The sequence below is a fragment of the Protomyctophum parallelum genome (genome assembly GCF_964188405.1).
Source record: "Protomyctophum parallelum genome assembly, chromosome: 12".
Taxonomy (NCBI): Eukaryota; Metazoa; Chordata; class Actinopteri; order Myctophiformes; family Myctophidae; genus Protomyctophum; species Protomyctophum parallelum.
Window position 1 is genome coordinate 39,060,974 of NC_139712.1, and position 23,257 is coordinate 39,084,230.

At 43.2% G+C, this 23,257-nt stretch overlaps 2 protein-coding genes across 2 annotated transcripts in view; both read left to right on the forward strand.

The window, feature by feature from the left end:
• prex2 (phosphatidylinositol-3,4,5-trisphosphate-dependent Rac exchange factor 2) overlaps nucleotides 1-13,352 on the forward strand; it is a 156,574-nt gene extending 143,222 nt beyond the window's left edge. Inside the window, exons 39-41 of the mRNA XM_083778594.1 lie at nucleotides 5,373-5,475; nucleotides 10,110-10,177; nucleotides 12,023-13,352. Of these exons, the coding sequence (XP_083634720.1) occupies nucleotides 5,373-5,475; nucleotides 10,110-10,177; nucleotides 12,023-12,068 (217 nt within the window). The 3' untranslated portion in view covers nucleotides 12,069-13,352. The remainder of the gene's footprint in view (nucleotides 1-5,372; nucleotides 5,476-10,109; nucleotides 10,178-12,022) is intronic.
• Nucleotides 13,353-13,976: 624 nt separating this feature from the next.
• The window catches only part of cUnh8orf34 (chromosome Un C8orf34 homolog), a gene marked incomplete at its 5' end in the record, with an annotated part of 92,597 nt that continues 83,316 nt past the window's right edge, over nucleotides 13,977-23,257 (forward strand). Inside the window, one exon of the mRNA XM_083778002.1 lies at nucleotides 13,977-14,045. Within this exon, the coding sequence (XP_083634128.1) occupies nucleotides 13,977-14,045 (69 nt within the window). The remainder of the gene's footprint in view (nucleotides 14,046-23,257) is intronic.

Consider the following 23,257-nt stretch of genomic DNA (forward strand, 5'->3'; position numbering starts at 1 on the left):
TGTCTGATTTTTTCTTTCTACCCATGTTTGAGAGAAATTTTGTCTGTCTGTCTGTCGCTACTCTCATATTCTATCTGGCCAATCAGCATCATATTTCTTGTGCCTTTCTTGTACCTACCTAAATGAGAAAATATTTGATTATCGGTAATGACAACTATGTAGTGTTTGGAAATTATAACATCATGTCCAAGACAGTGTTACAAAAAAAAAAAACTCTGCACAGACAGCTGCTGTAATAAACTTTAATCACAACGTTTTGACCAATGAATGGACTTCCTCAGACGGTCCCCTAAGGAAGACCATTCGCTGGTCGAAACGTGATCTGCACAAATTGGAGTAGCAGCTGTCTTGTTACGTATCTTTTTTTTGTCCTGCACCAGCATCTATGATGTGGATGTGTATAACAATTCCTTTTGATTCTGTCCTAGTACCAACATTCCACAAAACATTTCAATGTGGTCACTGTCCAAAAGATTTGTCTCCATAATACTGTTGCATGTCTACTCTGGTTGCATTGTAATGATGCAATGAGAGTCCTTTAATATTTCCAAATTGCCCCACGCCATTCACACACAACCCTAAGTGTCACTTTCCAGTTATACAGCATAATAACATTTTACACAAGGACAACATTTACACAAGGACCCTTCTGTGTACCACAATGACATACAGTACAGTAGACACCTTCATCAAGTGGTGTGACATGTCATCAAAACACAGGAGCTGGTCCTTGACCTGATGCAAGTAACTGACCTTGGAACAGTGGTCATCAAAAACTAGACCGTTCTCTATACAGTGCTGAAGTGCTCTACTATACTGAAAGAGTCTCAATTCTCTCCAAAAGTACTTGAATATGATGGAATATGATTAAAGCTCACATTTCATATCACATACACCATAATTCACTAGCCCCTTTTGTAAATCGATTTGTTTATTTTATTAAATCGATTCATATCGTTGGGAGTAATATTGATATATTATATATCGATATACGATATATCGTTACATGCCTAGATAGCACAGTACATACTGAATTTCAGCTTGGTTGGGCAGCCTGACTGTGAAACTGAAAAGCAGTCTTTCCAACAAGCAAAGAACGACTATGAAGGTAATAGGGAAAGAAGAATGACCCCACACAGCCTGCAGGGGCGGACAGTCAAGAAACAAGCAACAAAAATCATTGCAGAATCTCTGAATATGGACCCCTGTGTCAGTGTGCCACGGTGCAGATCAAACCTTCTTGAAGCTACAGTTTCATTTGTTCTAGCCTCATGTATACAACGTGAACGTGGCATTTAAGGACTTTGCACACCAGCTATGTGTACCTTTAACTCTATTCTCATTGAATTCTATATATGGATTGTCCTCGTCTCACCTGTGGCGTAGGAGGAGCCATTCGTCAATGAGCCTCCCTTGATCCCCCCCGTGCTGGTTCCTGCTCCCATCTTTCATCTCTGACTTTGTTCTTTCTCACAGACTCCACCCCACCACTCTGTCCAATACTCTCATTCTTGTCTCTATGACTCTTTTTTTGTGTGTTTGTCCATCTATATTTCTCTGCCTCTCTCTCTGTCTCACTCTCTCTCTGTCAGTCTCTCAGATGGATACAGGGTGTGACTAATGGTTTGATGAAGTGCCGTGGACTGAGCTGCCTGCTTGCATGAGCCTTTAATAGAAAGCTGCTGTCAGTGCATGACTGCTTCCCTGTTATTAAGAGTGTGTGTGTGTGTGTGTGTGTGTGTGTGTGTGTGTGTGTGTGTGTGTGTGTGTGTGTGTGTGTGTGTGTGTGTGTGTGTGTGTGTGTGTGTGTGTGTGTGTGTGTGTGTGTGTGTGTGTGTGTGTGTGTGTGTGTGTGTGTGAGAGAAAAAGACGACAGAAAAACATGTCCTTGGATACGTATTTACTCACAATGTCCGAATGCATCAGACTAATATTAATTAATTATGACATGCCATGCCCATGCAGATCTGCTTGTTCAGATTTCCAGGCATACACAAACATACAGTACAAACACATGCAATTAGCCATACATCCATTACTGCCGAGGGCGCTGGGGGTCGTGTTCTCTCTTCCACGTCATCAGCGCACACACCCTAGGTGGGGTTGGCGAAAGGCCCTTTCTGTGTGGAGTTGGCATGTTCTCCCCATGTCCCCTAGGGTAGGTATACCCTCACAAAAAACATGCAGTAATCCTGGTCTCTATACTGCCCCCCCCCCTGGTCAGCCAGGAGGAGAAAGGAACTGGTTGGAATAACGTGTTATTGCAAGTGCTACGTCCTACCGGGGAAACTCCCCCTGTCAGGTGATAAGAAGCTGCCTGCTAACTCCTCATGCATTGAAGGAAGCATGACCGCAGTTTGCAGCTCTCCCCAGGTTAGCAGAGGGAGCGTAGTGCCCAGTATTACAGCGTAGGCAATTGGCTGGTCTGCATTCATGCGAGCCCCGGAAGCTAAACCAAACCAATGTAAATGACATTCCTTGTCTGCCACTGATTGTATTAGGATGGATTAGTTTTAATAACAGCAAAGGTGTGATATCTGTAGGAATCAGCAGTTTGCAATATGCTGCACTGCTCTTTTTACCATCATGCCACAAAAATCTATTTGAGAGGCAAAAAATTATAATACACTGTGCCAGCTAGACAAAATGCTAGCAAGAATGAAAATAGCATTTTTAGCTAGCTCCAGGCCCTGATCACGTAAAAACAGCCAAAATTCCCCCCACACAAGCCGTCTTTATACGCATTATGGCTCATAATCTGCTCAAAATGCGATATTCGGTGCTTGATTAGAGCTTAATTTGACTTAGTTATGACAATAAATGCGATCGCAGGGCCAAGCTGATCCCAGGTCAGTATTATGAGATGTCCGACTTTCACTTCTGGTTCAAACTGATGTAAACATCCGCTCAGTGGCGTGCACAGATAGACACTAGGGGGTGCTAGAGCACCACCTGCCCTTTCCCTTTGGACTGCAATGTGCCCTTTTGTGGGAAAAAATTATAATCTTTTCATTCTTTTGTTTGGTACAGTGTACAGTATGTGGACCATAGTGACATTGATAAATTCTTGATATAACAAAAGCTTCTAATATATTATTTATGCCCCAAAATCTATAAATCTCACACTATTAAGGCAACCGGCTGGTTCCATGCGCTGCACAAGGTGCCCTTTTTTCACTTGAACACCTGCCCCTCTAAATGTCTGTGCACGCCACTGCATCCGCTACTTTTTGGGAGAGGTTATCCAAAAACGTCTGGCACCCAGCACTGGCCATCTGCTGGTCATCCGGCAGAACGCTATCTGTTATTTAACCGTGGCTTTAATAGAAATGTGAAGGACGTTGATGATGCATGACACACATGCAGCACTTTATAATATGATTTTAAACATTTAGTCCACATCTACTTTTCCATTTGTTGATCCCCTCTTTTGGCCCCTCCCCCTCTCTCTGCTCTTCCCTCTTTTTCTCCCTCCTTCATTCGTCTGTGGAGGTTGTTAAAGGGCTGTGAACTGCCACCCCATAAACCAGATATACTGTATGTGTAAATCACTTTATCCCATTAAAATCCCCCCAAATGTCCAGGAGAGCCTCATACACCTCATATAGCTTCATACATGCATCATGTCCAGCTCCGGCTGGAGTGATATTTAAAGATCAGCGGGACGTCCGTATAATATTATGCATGGTTTAAAAAGCCCCCTGGACTCTGAGGAAGGATGTATTGTCAAAGCCAACGATCAGCTCTTTTGGACATTATTTTTATCACGTCATCTCACGTTCTGGTAAAATTGTGCAATTGTGATTCAAGGGGACGTTCAGTTGGCTCGATGCATCTGAAGTGATGGCCTTCTGGCAGCAATGTGTCCCTGACTGCCTGTGTACCAGTTGTACATGCACACTAACCCCTATACAAAGTTGCAATAGGCCAGTGTCTCCAAGCACTCTGCACTTTGTCTACTCCTTTTTCTACTCCTATTCATATCAAATCTACTTTTGCCAAAATGGTCGCCCCCAGGATAGGGATGCTTGGGTTCATGTGGATAAACTGCACGAGAACACAGAGATGATAATCAAATAGGTCAGATTCTTTGCCAGCCTGATGTTTCTCAGTTGAACTAAATCTGGCGGCTCTGGAGCTTTTGGACAGTTCAATTTGCAGTGAAAGGGCCATGGATCGATACTCTCTAAAGATTTGTCCACATGCTGTTTGTGTGTGTGTACTGGTTATGTACGTGCAACTGTACCATCTCAACATTTTCTCATCAAACTTCACGCCCCATGAGTCTGTGCCACAGAACACAGTATACTGACTTGGACTGAAATCCTTTCTCCCAGGCCAAATCAAGATTCATTCCGACTGGTGCCTTTCAGTCTAAGCCAGAATGGTGGGAGGGGGGGTTCATTATTTCCACATTGCTTGGTTATCTTCTTACCGTAAAATGACTTTCTCAAGCAACTGAAGTGATTCATTACTGTGGGGTTGTATGGAGGTACAGAAGGATAATCCCAACAACAAGGTGTCAATCAGCCCGACACAAAGACCAAAAATTGGTCGTATTGTATTTTTGTTATCTACCATATCGGACCATATGTGGCCCAGTAGCTTGCGTATAATGCTTTTAGAAATGCTGTTTCCATCCAGCCAAAGTGGTCATTTTCAGATGGCGCTTTCGGTCTCAAATCAGAGCCCCGCTCCGCGGCACCGTCTGCTCTGTGTCTTTGTTTCCTCAGGACTGTGGAACACTGTCACGCTGTTGAGTCAGCTTATAGGGCTCTATTGTCACTGCCACTGAATTCCCTGAAAAGCCTCATGAAGTCTACAGTACATTGCAGTCTTTTCCAGTGGCAAAAAGGACACGACTCCCAGAGTTCTTTGTGTAACATTTAAGTTTCTTGTGAAATTGATTGTACAGAGGATGTTTTAGAGGTCAGATATTTTAACTTCCCCACATGACACCGTGAATATGCAGACTGAGGGCATTATGTTTAAGGGCGGGAACCCCTTTTGGTGTTAGCATTATGTTATGCTTTAGCTATTGAAAAATTGCAGAACGACTGACATAGAAACATTGATTTTTCAGAAAACTGTCAGGATGTAGAAGACATATTTAGAATCTGATCTCAGGTCAAAATGGGTACACCACACACATAGCTGTCTACTTACAGTAGCTTGATGATGGATCGCATTGCTCTGCCCCTGTACAGTTAGCTAAAGCATCCCGTAAAATATCATTTTCAAAAATTGCAATGTGCAATCTGCACAATAGCATCAACAAAGTTGCTGCAGTGTCGAGTTAGTTGTGCTGTATGTCTTCAGGTTTTGTTGTGCGGTGCGTTATGCTTAACCTCACGTTTTCCCTGAACCTACAGGTCTACCCTGAGTGTGACGGCGGAACAGGCCATCCTGCTGGCTCGGAACCACGGCCTGCCGCCTCGCTGCATCATGCAGGCTACCGATGTCATGCGAAAACAGGTGTGGCACACACTCGCTTATGCATGCACATATACTGTACAGACATTGGACACACACACACACACACACACACACACACACACGCACACACATTTTAGAATTGAGGTGCTTGGCCTGCTGTCAGTGTGCACAAGAAATATGACGCTGATTGGCAGAGTAGTACAGTATATGAGAGCAGCTGTGGACGGACAGACACGCACACGCGCGTGTGCACACACACACACACACACCTACATGCACGCATGCCCACGCACACACACGTACACACTTTGTTAGTTGCCTTAGCATCTTACTGCACTCCTTTCACACACATTCACTCACTGGGCTGTATTTTGCGTGTCTTAAGTACCAGGTCTTATTCCCTAACTTGAGTAAACTGAAGACCTGGAGGCGTGATCAATGCTCTTTGGCCACTCAGAATAGCCAAATGGCATTTATCACGCCTCCAGGTCTTTAGTTTACTCAAGTTAGGGAATAAGACCTGGTTCTTAAGACACGCAAAATACAGCCCACTGTTTCTATTCTCCTGCACTCTCCACTTTTGCTATCTGAAGTCTAATCTAGATTGAAACCATTTGCTTTGCATTGGTAGTCCCAGCAGTGAAATATTTCTAACAATGTTCATAGTATGCATGTGAAGATTCACAACACCACTCCAGAAAGAAATTAGATAGACTTTGTCTTTCCTTGCGTATATGTTGTCCGTACCTGCACTTGTCATATTATGCTTGGGTGTGACATTATCCAAGGATGGATGGTTGCAGGTTTCCCCTGAACCCAATTATTTGCATGTAGTAGCTTTCCAAAGGCACCAACCTTTTTATTGGTACCCAGGAGCTACACCTTTCTCATTTTCCCTGCCTCCTCCAAGGTAATTTGTAAAACCTCTGTACCCCTCCCCTCCCCTTTCTCTCAGACTGCAATGTTGCCAGATATCCCATTCCTGCCAGCCTTTGAGAGAGAGAGAGGGTTGAGATTCACAGAGCAGCCTGTGTGCTAGTCTGTCTGTCTAGCAGGTACTGAGGGAATGAATAATACCCACGACTCTTCGCACAGTGTGTGCATTTTCACACATACGGCTGGAGAATCCTTCCGGCCAAGAGCAGAGCTCGGACCTTGTACCTCTATCTCTCATTAGAAGCACATGAGTACTCGTTCAATCGCTATGTCCAGTCAGCAGAGAGAGAGAGAGAGAGAGAGAGAGAGAGATAGAAGGAGGTTAGATGAGGCTGCCTTGGAAATCAAGGGAGGGCTACTCTCCTCCAGTAAAGAACATGGCTGCCAGCCAGAGGGGAACCGATGTTTGTGTGTGCTTGACCTTGAATCCCGTTTGGCTGTTCAGTCAAATTAGGAGTACAACTAAGTGATGTTATTGTTGAGTGGAACATACAGTTGAAATGTACAGAGTTTTTAGCTTTTTGCAGTTTCAGGGAACTTTCGAAACCCCCCCTGTGTATTGACGAAGCCCTATACTGCTTACAGGTCAGACTACAAGGAAGCTTTTATTGTATTTCCTGTGCCGAGATGGGTTATGCTGTATTGATCAGTTAATTCATTTCCAGTCAAAGTGCCTTCAAGTATAATTTTTATGATTACATTAATTCATATCTCCGTATGGATCTGTTTTTTCTCGTGTCTCTCATGGGATGTGTGAGATTCACCTCACCTCATTGTTCAGTCAACACAGTCAAAACATCCTTCAAAATAAGAATGAGATCAGGTATTTTACAGGACTGTGTGTGAGTCCTTGGTGTCCCAGACATTAGCTGAAGTATCTGGTGAATGTGTCGAGGGGCTGGTCACTTTGCAAACCGCCTCGGACCTGAATGTCATAAAAACGCAGCAGTGTGCCAAGCTCCTTAAATGTTTTATTTTCCCCTGCATAATGTATTGCAGATCATATCTGTTAGGCTATACCCTGAAGAGATGATTAAGCATTGCAATGGAAAAGTCAAAGATCAAGGTCACTAGTTGGGCCCAATATGGTTAGGGTGCATACCACATTTTTGAGTGTTGCAACCACTCCCTTACGGAGCTATTTGTGGGTGCCTGCCTGGGTGGGTCTGAACACGAAAACCTAACACACACACACACACACACACACACACACACACACACACACACACACACACACACACACACAACGCACACGCACATATTAACTGTATATATGATGATTTCGGGTGTGCCAGTACAGTACAGTTACAGTACAGTAGAGGGTACAGTAGAGGGACCCCCACATGGTAACTCTCATTTCTCTACCGTTTCGGACGTGGGGCGGCTTGCCGGAACCGGGCCGGCACCCTAGCCGTGGTCCTGTGGGTTGAGTATCCATTTTAATTTTTTCTTATCCCGTGTCATGCGGAGCCCCACCAGGAGGAGGGTGGGCCTTCGTTCGACTCCTCCCGCCCAACACTGACAGGTGCCCAATACTACCCTCTCTGCCCGGCTTCCCTCTCCCAAACACCAGCCAATTGTGTTTGCATAGATGCTTGACAAAGCCGGATAGATTCGAACCCACATGGGTTATGTGAATAATCGTTCACTGTTTTTGGTTTAAAAGGTGTAGATGTGTAGCATGCACGGACACTGGGCAGGGTCTGTCTGTATCCTCTGAAGCCTTGCATTTTTTATTGTATAATTCTGCAGTAAATCCTCAAGGTAAATTTTTCTCAGAGTCTAAAGAGTTAACATCAGCGGTGAACGCACTCTAGAGAACACACATGCAGGACAGATCAATCAATGCTGCGCAAATGGAATTAAGTGCATTCTGCAAGCTCAGCAAAATAATTTACTCCAAGAAGATCTGGTTAGCCTTTGTGAAATGTTCAAAATATCACTGAAACGATGTGGGCAGAGTTCACAAAACATTAATCAACAGTACCAGCTTATGTAGAACAGAAATATGAGTGATACTGATATGCATTAGTAATAAGCAATTTTACAAAATATATTTCATATCACAGGATGTGAGTATACACACACGCAGTGAGACATGTGGACTATACCGTTCCTCTGGTTTTATGACAATTTACAAAGCCACCCAACATGAATTGCTGACGGCATATTTACTATTGTTTGCTGAAATGACTAAATACTTCAGAGACTTCTGTTTCCATTGTCAGACTATGTGTATGTATGCTACTGTCCTTATGCCTTAGTGACCTAAGGGGGAATCTCAGTGTCTTGGAGACATCAGGACGGATTGGATGTAATAGGTATCGTATAATTGCTGATGCTATCCTGCTATCGTATAGGCGGACAGTCGGACAGACGGCCCATAGAGTTCTTACAGAATGGGTGAAATAGCTAATGCACTGTAGGTCAACCGTACCCAATACAAAGAAGAGGGCACTCAAGACGTGTGTGCGTGTGTGTGTGTGTGTGTGCGTGCGTGAGCGACAAACACTAAAGCCCACACCAATGGGTCGCCATGCAACTCCTTGCAAACAAGCGGTTGCGAGTAGACGCATGTAGTTGCAAGCAACCATTGAATTGAATCACTTCGCCACCATGCGTGACCACACAGGACATTCACACCACTGCGACGGAGGCGTCTCGACCCATTGGTGTGGTTTGGGCTTAAGACACACAGAGATACAAAGGCTTGGATAAAAAAAACAAAAAAGGGAAAAGTTGGATAAAGTATTTGTGAGTGCAGGTTTTCTTGGCTGTAGATTACAGAGAGGCAGAGTTGCTTTTATTCTTTCCATCTTTGCACCCAGACCCCCCCTTCCTCTCCTTCCCTCCAGCTGCAGCTGACTGTGTGCAGTGCCTGCAAAACACTGGAACATCAGCAAAGTGCTTAATGTGGCCCTGACTGGGCATTATCTGTCTCTTTCTCACGCATACACACACACACACACACACACACACACACACACTTTCTAAAGTTATTAGCTTTTTTTTTTTTTTTTTTTTTTCTTTACAAATCACACATTTATAGCCTACATGCTTGCTTGCATACATAGACAGACAGGCAGGTGCATAGATGGAACACTGCAGCGATAGCTAGTTTTAGCTTGTGCTTGCTGCTTTACTTTTGCGTATCAGTACAGGACATCTAGTTATACCCACCCACAATATTTATAGTCGCTTTCACCCTTTACCTCACAGCTGACCACTGTGTGCCGGATAGAAAACAATCTTGCCCAGCCGGGTACTCGGGCTATTAAACAAGCTCTGTCACCAGTGATTGATTCTAGGGCAAGATGACAATGAATCACAGCTCACCGTCCAGGCTCAAGGGACCTTAAATACACATGTGAATTCATTATAATGTACATTCATTAAACCTGCACGCAAGCCCATTCACCAAAGAAGGCCAAAGAAAAGCCATCAGTCAAGGAAGAGATGTACCTGTAAATATAAATTCCAGCCAGCAGAGAGTTATTTCTGTATTTTTGGTCATTTATTTCAACTTATGTACAAACTCAGTCACAATGTCACAACTCTGTTTACCTGCAACGCCTTGGGGCCAAAATAGTCCCAATACAGGGAAGGCTGAAAGGCCCTGTGGCTTTATTTAAACTCTGCTGTCTGCAGTATTATTCCTAGCTGCAATTGATGTCAGGTGCTGCTGTTGTATACAGTATATGCCGATGCCTAGAAGTGTTTTTCTGCTTGTCTTTCAGGGGGCTAGAGTCCAGAATTCTGCCAAGAACCTGGGAGTGAGAGACCGCACACCATCATCAGTGCCAAGGTATATGATTACAGTCTGGTCCAATTATTTTGGTGCTAAAAAAACCTGCCATTACACTATTTGTAATTGAATGGGTAATGGCTATAGTATGTGCATATGCCTATTTGTTTTGTGTGTAGTTCACCTGTGTACTTTGCTGTGCATGCAGGTGTGCGTGTGTGCATGTGTGTGTTCAGTTGTTCACACACATTTGGGATTATTTAGAACTGAACCAAGCAGGTTCCATTACATAGCAGTTGCTTGGGATGTCTCTAGCAGTAAGACAAGGGATGAGGGCTGCCTCAGCCACTTGGCTTTGACACATGGGCTTTTGTGTGACAGTCAGCCATTTTGAACCTTTTAGTAAAATTGACAAATAGAATTAAGTATGGGAGATGATTGGTGTTGAGACGCTGTGTCCAGTGAGGGGAAACCACTGCACTCTCAGTAAGTTCATGTCATAATTGGTGCAATGTGTAAGTGACTGCTCCACTGGATGTGAACGATAGGGGCTCTCATCCACAATCAACGGTCTGATACTTCACACGACCAGAGCAGTGCCAGCTCAGATAAAGTGTACTGTACAGGCTTGTACAGTATGTGATATCACCTACTATGTAGCCTGGAAACCAGACAAATCTGCCACATACGTACAGTTTAAAAAATTGCCCTGGGCAATGATATTAGTCTGCCTATGCCAGGCTAGATATCACCAGAAGGTCAGAGAGACCTAACATGTGCATGATAATACCTGTGCCATGTAATCGTTATTGAAAACGGCCAAGAGTAAATAATTATTTAATTCGCCCAGTGCCAGCTATTTTCCGTTTGTCCTTACCTTTTAAAACTTAGAATGTGCCAGAGGTTTTCAAAATAATGGTGCTAGAGTGCCAGCAGATATGGCAGATTTTACTCTGAAAAGCCCCGCCTTCCACTCCTCCCCCCCTCCCCCCCCCCCAAAACCGGGAGGCATAATCTTCCATTATTACCTCACGCTGGTCACGCTAAAGTCTCTCTAGAAGTGTTAATATTCCAAACGAGAGGCATGCTGAAGTCAGAAATGAAGACATTGCCCAAACCATGGAGAGTTCCCTAGTTTAGGCAAACAAGAAAGTTAACGGCAGTGCGCATACGCCAATCAACAGGAAGTACATTGCAGAAAGAGAGGCAAAAAAATAAAAACTATATATATATATATATGTGTGTGTGTGTGTGTGTATATATATATTTTTTAATATCAATAAAAAAAGACATAGACGCCAGTATACACATCCAAGGCACCCCATGGCCATGGTTTTGATATAAAAGACGTGTATACAAGTCCAAGGCCAAAATTGTGTTAAGTAGTCACAGAATATTTGTGTCCACAACGATCGATCTCCCGATCGTTGATGATTACAGTACCATTTGCTGGGCATTTGCACACAAAAAAACATGTGTCAAAGTTCCTTTGAAAATCCCATAATGGCCGACCAGGAAGAGGACCGATACAGAGCAGAGACAAACTCATGTGAAAAAAGGTACGTTGTATACGTGTGGTGGGGGCTCAGAGTGCGTCCACTAAGGAAAGTAGGCTTTCAAAAACGTTCTTTTTATTTACGCTAAAGACAAGTGGCTGGTCTGCATTTATGCGAGCCCCGGAAGTCATCGGTAACAACCGTAACATATAGCTCTAAATGCAACGGCATTAGAGCTATGGATCAGAGCTAGATCTACTATGCGTGTGACACTCTGTGAGCTTGCATTAATGTAATATGAATATTATCAATAGGGTTTTATGTGCGGCACTATAGACTTGAATATTACACTTTCCTGCCAAAGTACAGTTGAGTTGACGTCTTCTCATCCGTGTGTTTCTCCACACAGACTGTACAAACTATGCCAGCCTCCACCTCCAGATGGTGAGCCATAATGCAGTACCACGTTGAAGACGTGCTGAGGAGCATTGGATCTCAAACACCGACGTTTCCACCAACTCTTCTCTCTGCCTATGAAGGAACTCTGATTGACCATTGGGTCCAATTCTTTAGATTCAAAGAGCAGCCGCCTCACTGTAAATAGAATATTAAACAGTAAATAGTATTTTTAATACTTTTTTTTTGCTGTACTCCATAAATGTTTGAAAATGTTATTTTTTTGTTTGTTTGTTTGTTTTTCATCCTGCATCTCATTAGAATTTATTTTAGAATGGGAAAACAAACATTTGTATCTTAACAGTGCGGTGTTCACCCTGCAAATGGAAGTAATTGTGCTGCCTGGTTTTCTTGAAGGAAATTCAGTATTCGCTACTTTTATCATATAAAGTGAGTAAGGTGTTAGTGATGGAAAACACATTGACAGAGTAAAAGAAAGCATTGATGACAGTTTCTTTATTTGCATTCCTTCAGCCCATCATGCCTCACTGCTTTTTTGGTTTACGTGTTATTTGAGACTCAGTATTCAGTCACTTCTCATAACTATGTGAATATTTCTGCTTGTATAACTTTGGAGATATGATGTTCACAGGCTTGTAAATATGCATTCTTAGAAAAAGAAGTGGGTCTGTAGTGAAAGTGGAGTCATACTCTTGTGTCCCAGCTTTGTTTTCCTTCTTATTTCCCAAGACAGTTTGAGGAAGTTGATGTGGTTCACTGAATGTTGACGTGAAGGTTTTACTTTCTACACTGCCGTTTTGTGGCTTCGAGCAGCACAGATCTAAAGATGTTTTGTATTATCAGTATTAACGTGTCATAGGTTATGCCACGGTCTTTGAAGTAGAGCTATGAAACATACTTTATTTTATATTGCCAGTACTCAGGATTGAACTGTTACTATTTGTTATACTTATGATTACTATTGGACGTTAACATTGTAGAAAGGATGACTAGCTTACTACTATGCAAACAAACAAGTGGTTTTAAACTGCATCAATAAGCTCCAGTTTTATAGTGTTTTGCATAATGTCTCAATATTACATTTATTGTAAAAATGTGACTTGACTTGGCACTCATATTCAAAACACAAATTAAAAAAGCATGTGAAGATATGTTTGTAAAAGAAAGATTAAAAACTATAACATTGGACGAAACACATTTATTTTCCTATTGTCTGGCATTGTAGCCTACTGTTTTGTACCTGCCCTGTTTGTAGTGGACTTAATTATTCTATTATTGCTGACTTGCTGTTGCTTTACCATTGGCTACATAAATGAAATGTGTGATAAACATAAACATAACATTTTGGCGTCATTGTAATTTTAGCCTACATGTAGCCTACTGAAAACATCAGAACACACCTGTATTCTATTCATGATAATTAACAGTGCAAATTGCTGCCTCTCAGATATTTGGTGCAGCGGCAGCGCAGATGCGTAAAAAGGTGCATACATCTGGACCTGGACGGACCTGTGGATAAATGGGAGGGGCGTTTTCCACCGATAACGTTATAATAGCAGCCAATGAGCATAAGATTTGTAATCACTGTCAAGGAGCAATTTTTACCATTGGCTTCCAGGGGGAAGCTGTCGCTAGAGGGAGGAAGGGAGGGGGAGAGAGAGACCCGCGGTGAAGCGAAGCGACACGTACGGACCACGGTGGGGACGGTCCCGTGCCAAGCAACGAAGCACCGAGCGGCCACAACATGCTACGAGCCGGTGAGGTGCAAGCACCGCACTTTATGTCGTATCCCAATACGACTTATGCCGTTTCATTGTAGCCTACATGGTTGCAGTGCAGTCTTTTTTATCCATCTGACCGGCGGCGGCGAGAGAGTCGTCTACTTGAACGAATGACACCGTTCCAACTTATTTCATAAGGTGCTATCAAGACATTCCAGTTTCTTCATGGCGTCTCCACAGCAGTCGAGAATTCAGTCATATCTGGAGAAAAATAAAATTGGACCCTTGTTTGAGGTAAGTGCACAAGTAATAGGCCTAAAGTATTTCAATAATACATGGTCATTAATTCTTCAAACACGGGTTGTTGTGAGGCGTTGAAATATGCAATTAGAATCTACTTTAGTTTTGTATTATCCAAATTACGCGCACCTGCTTTGAGAGCTACATATCAACACCCCCCGCCACACAGTTGTCCCAGTCATTCAATGTACGACGAAATCCTCCAGTCAAACAGCTATTTCAGTACAGGGAGTTTCGTGATGTGACTTCATCTTCATAGGACTCTGAAACGTCCCACTGCGCTGCGCTGCAGTTTTAGATAGTTTACAGCAGAAAAGGTTAGATATATATAGTTTACAGCAGAAAAGGGTTGGCGTTTAACCTCGGATTGGGAGCAAATGGATGTAAACTGAGAATGCACAGCAACGACGCCTTTCACCACTAGACTTAGTGAAACTGTCAGCCAATTTGGCTCTGACTGTACTTGGACCGCGTTTTCACTCTACAGTCTACGCCAAAATCCTCCTCACCATAATTAGCCATTTTAGTGCACTTGCCAGAATGGCACAGCAGGGCATGTTGCCTACAGCAACGTTTTATGTTAGAAATGTTGAGTATGGGTCCCCAGCATGTAGAAACTGCCAGATGCTAATTTGCATATGTTATTTGCATGTCACAATTTTCATAATTGGCATAATGATCATACCATTAACAACCTATAAAAGACAAAATATTCTAAATTCCATCATGCTTTATGTAGCATGTGAAGTGTCAAACTAGGGGGTTTTCATGATGCTGAAACCATTTCAAGCATTAGTTTTGAAGAAAAAAAAAACACTCTTTGTGCTAAAAACGGCATAAATGTGCTGACATCACATTTGTGATGACAGCAATGGCCGTTTTTAGCCCGATGCTTGGAATTGATTCAGCATCATGAAAACCCCCTAGTTTGACACACGTCACATTATGCTTTGCAACTTAAGCATAATGAGTGTTACAGTACAGTATAGTACAGTAGAGGGACCCCTTGGGGACCCCCCACACGGTAACTCTGTCATTTATTGACCATTTCGGACACTGGGCGGCTCGTCGGAACCGGGCCAGCACCCTGAGTGCGTTCCTGGGGGTCTGGATGTTCCAGGGACCCCCTGGGGACCCCCACATGGTAACTCTGTCATTTCTTGACCGTTTCGGATACTGGGCGGCTCGTCGGAAACCAGGACGGCACCCTGGCTGCGTTTCTGCAGGTCTGGAACTTCCGGGGACCCCCACATGGAGTTGCATCTCTCACTTCACACGCCTTCTGAATAGCCTATTCTTGAGTTTAGCTTTACCCTGTAATAGTAGGCTAATTGACATTGGTTGTGTACTACTGTATACTGTTTTACAAATATCACAGACCAAGCAGCTTTTTTTTTTTTTTTTTAAGATGTTTTTTTGTGGCTTACGCCTTTTATTGATTTTTGAAGGGACAGACAGTAGGCTGACAGGAAACGGGAGAGAGATGGGGGGATGACATGCAGTAAAGGCCGTGTCGGGTCCGGGAGTCGAACCCGCGGCACACTGCGACTGGATTACCAGTCCGGTGCCCAGACCGTTACGCTACGGCCTGGGCCCAGACCAAGCAGCTTAAAGGGTACCACGCCTGCTTATCTGACTGACTGACTGTCTGTCTAGTGTCTAGGCCCTAGGCTAGGGAGCTGCTCATCATAGTGTGTTCTTAGCGTGGCATCCAAGGGCATTACTACTTTCCGTGTTTGTTATTGGATTTCTTGTTGAACCAGACAGGTGTGTGCAGAATAGAGAAGTTTTGTTTTGTTTTGATGATGACGATAAGTGGGGGAGGGATGGGGTGAGGGAGAAAAGAAAATGGTATGTTCAAACTGTACTAAATTGTTGAAACCTATTACCAATAAACATATATTAAAAATAAATAAATAGAATTGCTTGTTTTGAGTTCAACAGATGCCTAGAAATCTGTACAAAACTGTTAAAAATCTGTTAAAATTGGACACTGAAGGGATGAAGGATGATGAGTCAGTGGGGATGGTTCTAGGTCAAGTTAAGATTTGTGTGTGTGTATGTGTGTGCGTGTGTTTGCTTGCAGTTGCACACTATAATAGTGAAATTAATTATTAAATCTGCATGCACATCATGTTTCAAAAGTGCTGATGAAACATCCTGGTTTTACCTGGCCTTCTCGCTGTGGCACACACAGTCTGCATGTAAAACAGCTGTTGTATGCACTATGCAGTGCAAGGATTAGACTAGCGAGGACTGTTTCAGCACCGAGGACAGCGACTCAGCGCTAACATGGAGTGAGCCAGTGGAGTATGTCGGAATCAATATTACATCATGTCGGGGCCACAGCACTCAGCGAGACGGTACTGAACACAATGTGGATGTCCTCAGTGTGCCCTGTCTCTACGCTGTAACATCCTGAATGTTACATCGTTCACCTCTCAGAGTGTAAAAATGTACCCTTGCAGTGTATTATTATTATGCTTTTAGCTCTTCGTTGTTTAGAGGCACCTCAGTGTGATTCAAATTTTGGGTTGATTGTTGGACAAAGAGGAAGGTACGTGTGGCCCTCACAGGTTCACACCTACGTCACACCGCTAATGTTTATGGTTATGTCTGAGTCAGAGTGGTGTGGCTGTGGTCCTGTTTATGGATATGTCTGAGTCAGAGTGGTGTGGCTGTGGTCCTGTTTATGGATATGTCTGAGTCAGAGTGGTGTGGCTGTGGTCCTGTTTATGGATATGTCTGAGTCAGAGTGGTGTGGCTGTGGTCCTGTTTATGGATATGTCTGAGTCAGAGTGGTGTGGCTGTGGTCCTGTTTATGGTTATGTCTGAGTCAGAGTGGTGTGGCTGTGGTCCTGTTTATGGATATGTCTGAGTCAGAGTGGTGTGGCTGTGGTCCTGTTTATGGATATGTCTGAGTCAGAGTGGTGTGGCTGTGGTCCTGTTTATGGATATGTCTGAGTCAGAGTGGTGTGGCTGTGGTCCTGTTTATGGATATGTCTGAGTCAGAGTGGTGTGGCTGTGGTCCTGTTTATGGATATGTCTGAGTCAGAGTGGTGTGGCTGTGGTCCTGTTTATGGATATGTCTGAGTCAGAGTGGTGTGGCTGTGGTTCGCCCACCGTCCGGCCTGCCCGACATCCCATTAGCCAATTGTAATTTAGGATAGGCCTCTCCCACAAACTTTGAAAGTGTTTGATAGCTAGCCGGTTTATTAAAATAGAACTCGACCGGCCGTCTGGCGCCACACAAACGAATATCAAAAAATACAAAAACGAAAAACAATTCAAAAAAGGTGCCAACTCGTCCAGGCGCCCACATGTCCGTAGGTGCCCAGTTGTGATGTCATTTGCAAATTGCATAGCAGCATCTCTGGTAAAATGTTGCGCAATAACATAGTATGTCATACAAATGCAAACTGGTAAATATGCAAGTTGAAAGCATGCAGTGCAGTGTGTGTTGTTTCCTACTATGGCATGCATTAGTACGGGTGCATGGAGAGATCTGTGTGTTGTTTCCTACTATGGCATGCATTAGTACGGGTGCATGGAGAGATCTGTGTGTCGTTTCCTACTATGGCATGCATTAGTACGGGTGCATGGAGAGATCTGTGTGTTGTTTCCTACTATGGCATGCCATGCATTAGTACGGGTGCATGGAGAGATCTGTGTGTTGTTTCCTACTATGGCATGCATTAGTACGGGTGCATGGAGAGATCTGTGCAAACAGAGTGGTAGAAGAAGAGGAACGGATAAACGAGCATACTCCTTTGCACGCCTTTTCAATTAGGGTAGAAGGATGAGTCAGAGATGTGTGGCAATTTGTATGAGTTTTGGACAAAATGGTAGCAGTGGAGTAGTAGTAGCAAAAAGTTTGTTGAAATGGTTGAAAAATCTAGCTTGATTGAGTATTGCAGTATAGAGAGTTGCGCCATGATTAAAGGAATCTAGGGCAAATCTTATTTTGATGTATGACTTTCAGTTCAAGAGTGATACGCCAAAAAATAAATTGTGCTGGTATAGCGCCACCATTTTGATTGAACAAAAATTAGGATTGAGTGTATTCCTTGGCCTAGCTACTGGCAGCCTGCACTAAACGTTTGACGTTGATTGGCCCAGCAGTTTGCTCAGTTAGCTCTGGGCAGAAACAAGGTACAGTATATACTGTAGACAAATCGAGATCAGGCCTCCATGAGAACTGAAACAAGGTCAGCTTTGACAGGAATTGTATGCAGTGAAGTGAGTCCCACTGACTGCAACACAGTACATTGAAATGCCCCGTAACAGTGTACTATTATTTCAAGGTTAAACCTTGAAATAATAGGGTAGACATACTATATGAGATGCCGGGTTCTCTCTGCATACATAAGTAGGGGTTTCTCTGTGTACATACATACTGTAAATAAGAGTTCATTTATTTATGCATGTGCACAGAGAAATCCCTACTTATGTATGCAGAGAAAACCCTGTATCTCGTATAGTATGTCTACTGTATGTACGCAAATTGTCTTTGAAGAATAATTATCCCCCTCACTCCTTTCTCACAAACCCAAGCCCATGCCCTGGGCTGCTGCATCCTAGTTAATTGATTGGCACCAACAACTCGTATAAAGCGATGCCAAAATGTATAATGGGAGATGGAATGGGGGAGTTTCATCCACTAGTTGCACAGCACAGTGGTAATGGGAGTTTAGATTGTTAGATTCAACAAAGCACAGGAGTGTTAAAACTCTATGTTAGATCCTTTTCACAGATACAGCATATGGCAGCTGAAGTTAATAACATTCATTCTTGTCGTGTTTTATTTCAGTGTTTCTGTGTGCAAGGCAAGCATGACGTTAACTGTATACTAGGCATCCAGGCTGGTACCCAGAAATAGCGAAACAAAGCGCAATGCATGCCATGTGTTTCCGCTTCTTTCTTTCAAGAGCTGTCTACGGCACAATGCACTGCAGTCACATCCTCCCTCCACATCCACACACCCTACACAGTACACAACTGTAGGCTGTAGCAATAATTATAGCGCAGTTGTTCTCCACCACTTTCTCTTGTCTGCTAAAAAAAACAACTACCCTGTTCCATTGGCTTATCAGTTACTATGCAGCATGCTTTTTCCTTTGGCAGTTCCATTAAGAAGAATATCATAGGTCTATCTGACAGGGCTTTTTATGAAAGGAAGAACCATTATGCTGTGTAATATGTCTCTCTCATATTATTTTGGGATGTACCAATGAGACATTTTGGCCAGTATCAATATACGATATAATTAATTGTTTTGTCCATTCTGAAAAATACATAGGGTATCTGCACTGCTGGTTTTAATTTTAATACCCAATATTTAATATTGTAAGCTTGTAGAATGTAGATATTTTTGAGCTACAGACAGTGTTGCCAAGTCTGCTCATTATAAGCTACTTTGGTCTTGTTTATCTGTAAAGTTGCTTTAAAATATTGTCCTTGACATGAAAATGTTTGAGAACCACTGCTCTAAAACAACTTTCGGTGATGAAGTTTGACAGTCAGCCCTACCCTAGTTGCTTAATTTTGACTTATTTTCATGGACCTTGTTCCATTGATGATTGTAGTATCTACAATTTACAATTTACAATGTAGGCATTTAGCAGACGCTCTTAATCCAGAGCGACTTACATTTAAGCAAGAACAAAAGCATGGGAATACATCACATAAAAGCATTTATCATGAAACATGCATAAGCTAAGAAAGTAACAGTGGAATATCTATATAATGAAACTATACATACACTATACATATAAACTATACATATTTACTACTATGCTATACATATGTACTATGGCGTGCTATGACTATATACAATACAATTATAGTGCTGTCTACATAACATGCTATAAGTCTGTGTCAAATGCTATCTAAGTCAACAGAAATGCTATCTAAGGGGTTAGGGTAAGTGCTATGGGCCATGATGGAGTCTGAAAAGGTGGGTTTTCAGGCTACCTAGTAGTATTTATTTAACAGTTTGCAATTACAGTACATTCCGAGCACAACTCAATACAAAAAAGTGTTCAATTCATCATAACATTTAGAGACATACAAATATACACTTCTATATAGCCAAAAACAGGAAATCATCATCATCATAAAGGAGGTAAAAATGGCAAAGAAAGCATAATACAGTGAGGGGGAAAAGGGGTGGGGGGGGGGATTCAGATTTTAAGGGCCAGTTTCGAATTGCAGCCATCCGTAGGTGCCGTTTGAGAGCGGTTTTGAAGGAGTCAAGGGATTTGCATGTCTTAATGACCGTTGGTAGGGCGTTCCGCATTTTAGTGGCATAGGAGCGAAATTAATCTAGTCCCTTGTTTGTGCCAAATCTGGGTTGCACATGGTTTGTTGAGCTCCCTCTGGTGTTGTGGGTGTGGACTTCGTTGACATTAAGGGAGTATTTAGACAGGTACATGGGCATCTTGGTGGTGTGTCGAATCTTGTGGCCAAACCTAAGCCATTCCAGCCTGTCAAAGTGGGCAGGGGTGAGGTGGGTTCGGGGAGTGAGGCCAAGTAGTAGCCTGACCAGTTTCTTTTGGGAAGTCTGGAGCCTTGTTTTAAGGGCCTTTGAGGTGCTGTGGTAATAAGAGGTGCATGCATAGTTGAAGAAACCTTGTACGAGGGCTCCTGTTAGGGTCTTCAAGGTGTTTTTGTCGACCAGTGAGGATATCCTGTATAGGAATCTTGTTCTTTGGTTGACTTTTTTGATGACGTTGGTGGCCATTTTATCACCGGAAAGATTTGCCTCCAGAACCTAGGTAGGTAATTTCATTTTTTCGTGTGATAATATTGTCACCCACTCTAACCAAGAAGCCACCTGCCTTGCTGAGATTACTATTTGATCCAAAGAAAATGGATTCAGTTCATTCAAAAGATTAATTATTTTTATCTTTTCGGGCGACGTTCCTCCGCCCACTTTTCGACTATCGGCCGTTCGCCTGCTATCGCTGGTAATCGCCGGGTCCCATAGACAAATAATGCACTTCCGGAAAATTTGTCTGGCTGTCGCCCGCTATTAAAACGTACTGTTAGGCCATATAGTTGTAGGCCATATGTTGACAGATGTGATGACAGAATTAGGCTATCATGTCTGAGGGTAGCCTAATTTCATGACTTTAACTTTATGTTATGAGCTTGTTGGGGCTATTTTCCCACCACAGGTCCAATTAGCGTCCTGGTGCGTGACGGCTCTACTCAGATCTCTGTAACAATTTCACGGGTCCCTCCCGTTCGGGTCAGTCATTAAAACAAAATCTCTGACCCAGGCCATTAAGGTAGGCTACTATAACCGTGCGTCACTCACCAGGCTTTAGTTAACACAATGACAATGAGAACAATGAGCTGCTTGAGCATGTTTGATTGTTTACATACCTTTCTGAACGGCCCACCCCCGTATCCGTCCGTAGGATGACCCTCTCCGAATGGTTGTGTATTTGTGGTCGTGATGTCTGAAGACTTGGCCCGGGTCCCCCCGGCCCGCGCAGTGAGAGGGGACCTTGCTCAGACAAATTTACATGCACCACAATGGTGACCAGTTCACCGGACTGAATTGGGAAGGGACACTGTAGCATTACAATAAACAGACGAAGGTGCCACTGCGTCCTCCCACCCATGATGTGAACACTAGGGGTGGAAATTGCACATCTGAGACCCCGAATGACACCCCTGTGCCATACTGTTTTTGTGTTGTTGTAGTTGCCCAGCAGCATAGAACGAAATGTCTTTGCTTTGACACCTGTTTCATACAGCAGATACCTCAGGGGAGCGGTTTATCCATCCACACTGGTATTGACAGCTTGAGCAGTGTTGCTAATCCGCTGTGCTTCTGCTTTCAGCCTGGTCCTGTAGAGAGGTCAGTCAGTCAGCCAGGAGTCACACACTGACACACGCACGCACACACACACACACACACACACACACACACACACACACACACACACACACACACACACACACACACACACACACACACACACACACACACTCTGTCTGAACTATGGATCCCCTGGGTGGGATCTAGTTTGAGCTCTGCTTGTTAGTGGCACACACCTACTGCCCAAAGGTTGACGCCCAAAAACATCCCGAACAAAGAAACATAAGACAATACAGGCAGAGGGAAGGATCTCTGCAGATGCAGATATTCTGCACACTGCCATGATGTCCTATGCAGGGAGTGAGGAAGCTGTTCTTTTAAAAATGTCCCACATTTAGGCTGTTAATTAACATTTTCACCAGGCTATTCTGTGTACGGACAGTACACAGAATTGGGGGGATTGACTAACGGGAAAGATGCCAGGGTTCATTCATTGGCAGGTGTTTCCAATTGTCTAAAAATGTTCTCCACTTTATACTGTAGAGTAGACAGTAGCATGCTGGAGCTGGCTTCAAGGCCAAACGCCTTGAGAGCTGGCTCAACGGTGCTAACATAATAAACAACTTTGTTTTAAATGCATGGCAAGCAGCAGCCTCAGCAAGGCTGTTGTAGTTCATGTGTGTGGCTGCCTGTGGTCAATAAAAGGCACACGCTTTAATTACAAAGCGGTCTCATCAATTGTGTCAGCAAGAACCCACAGTAGCACTCAATGTGCTAAAACAACATAATGACAATAGGTGGAGTAGTAGGTGGCCATTCTTTTATTTAGTAGGGCTATGGGATCTCGGATCTGTAGTGACAGTTGCGGTCCCAAGTCATAGTTTCATTCATGATTGGAAGGGATGGTTGCAAGGTATTATTTTTTGTGATTTATTTTTTGTTGAATATCGTACTCGTTATACCCTTCTGTGTGTGTGTTGGGGGACATGCTGAGAACTCTGTAAAACTAGGCTCAATTGGAATCGGAAGAGAATATGTCAGAAAATGTGTGAAACCTTTTGATCAATGTGTTAACCTTGATGTTTGAGATCTAGAGAGACAGCAAAAAAGTTAGAGAGACAGAAAAGTAGTTAATTAATTCATCCTTCAGCAATGTATTGTATTTGTCTTGTATTACAGTAACGGCACTAGAAACTTTCTTTGTCTCCCAAAGGTTGGACTGCTTTCATCACTTGAATGAATGACTTGTGTCTTATCTTTTTGAGGACACTTTGTCATTTCATGCCAGCCTATTTGGTTTATTGCGAACGCAGTGAGCCACTTACTATGACAGCAGGGGCTGAGTGTCTGTGTGTGTGTGTGTGTGTCACGCTGT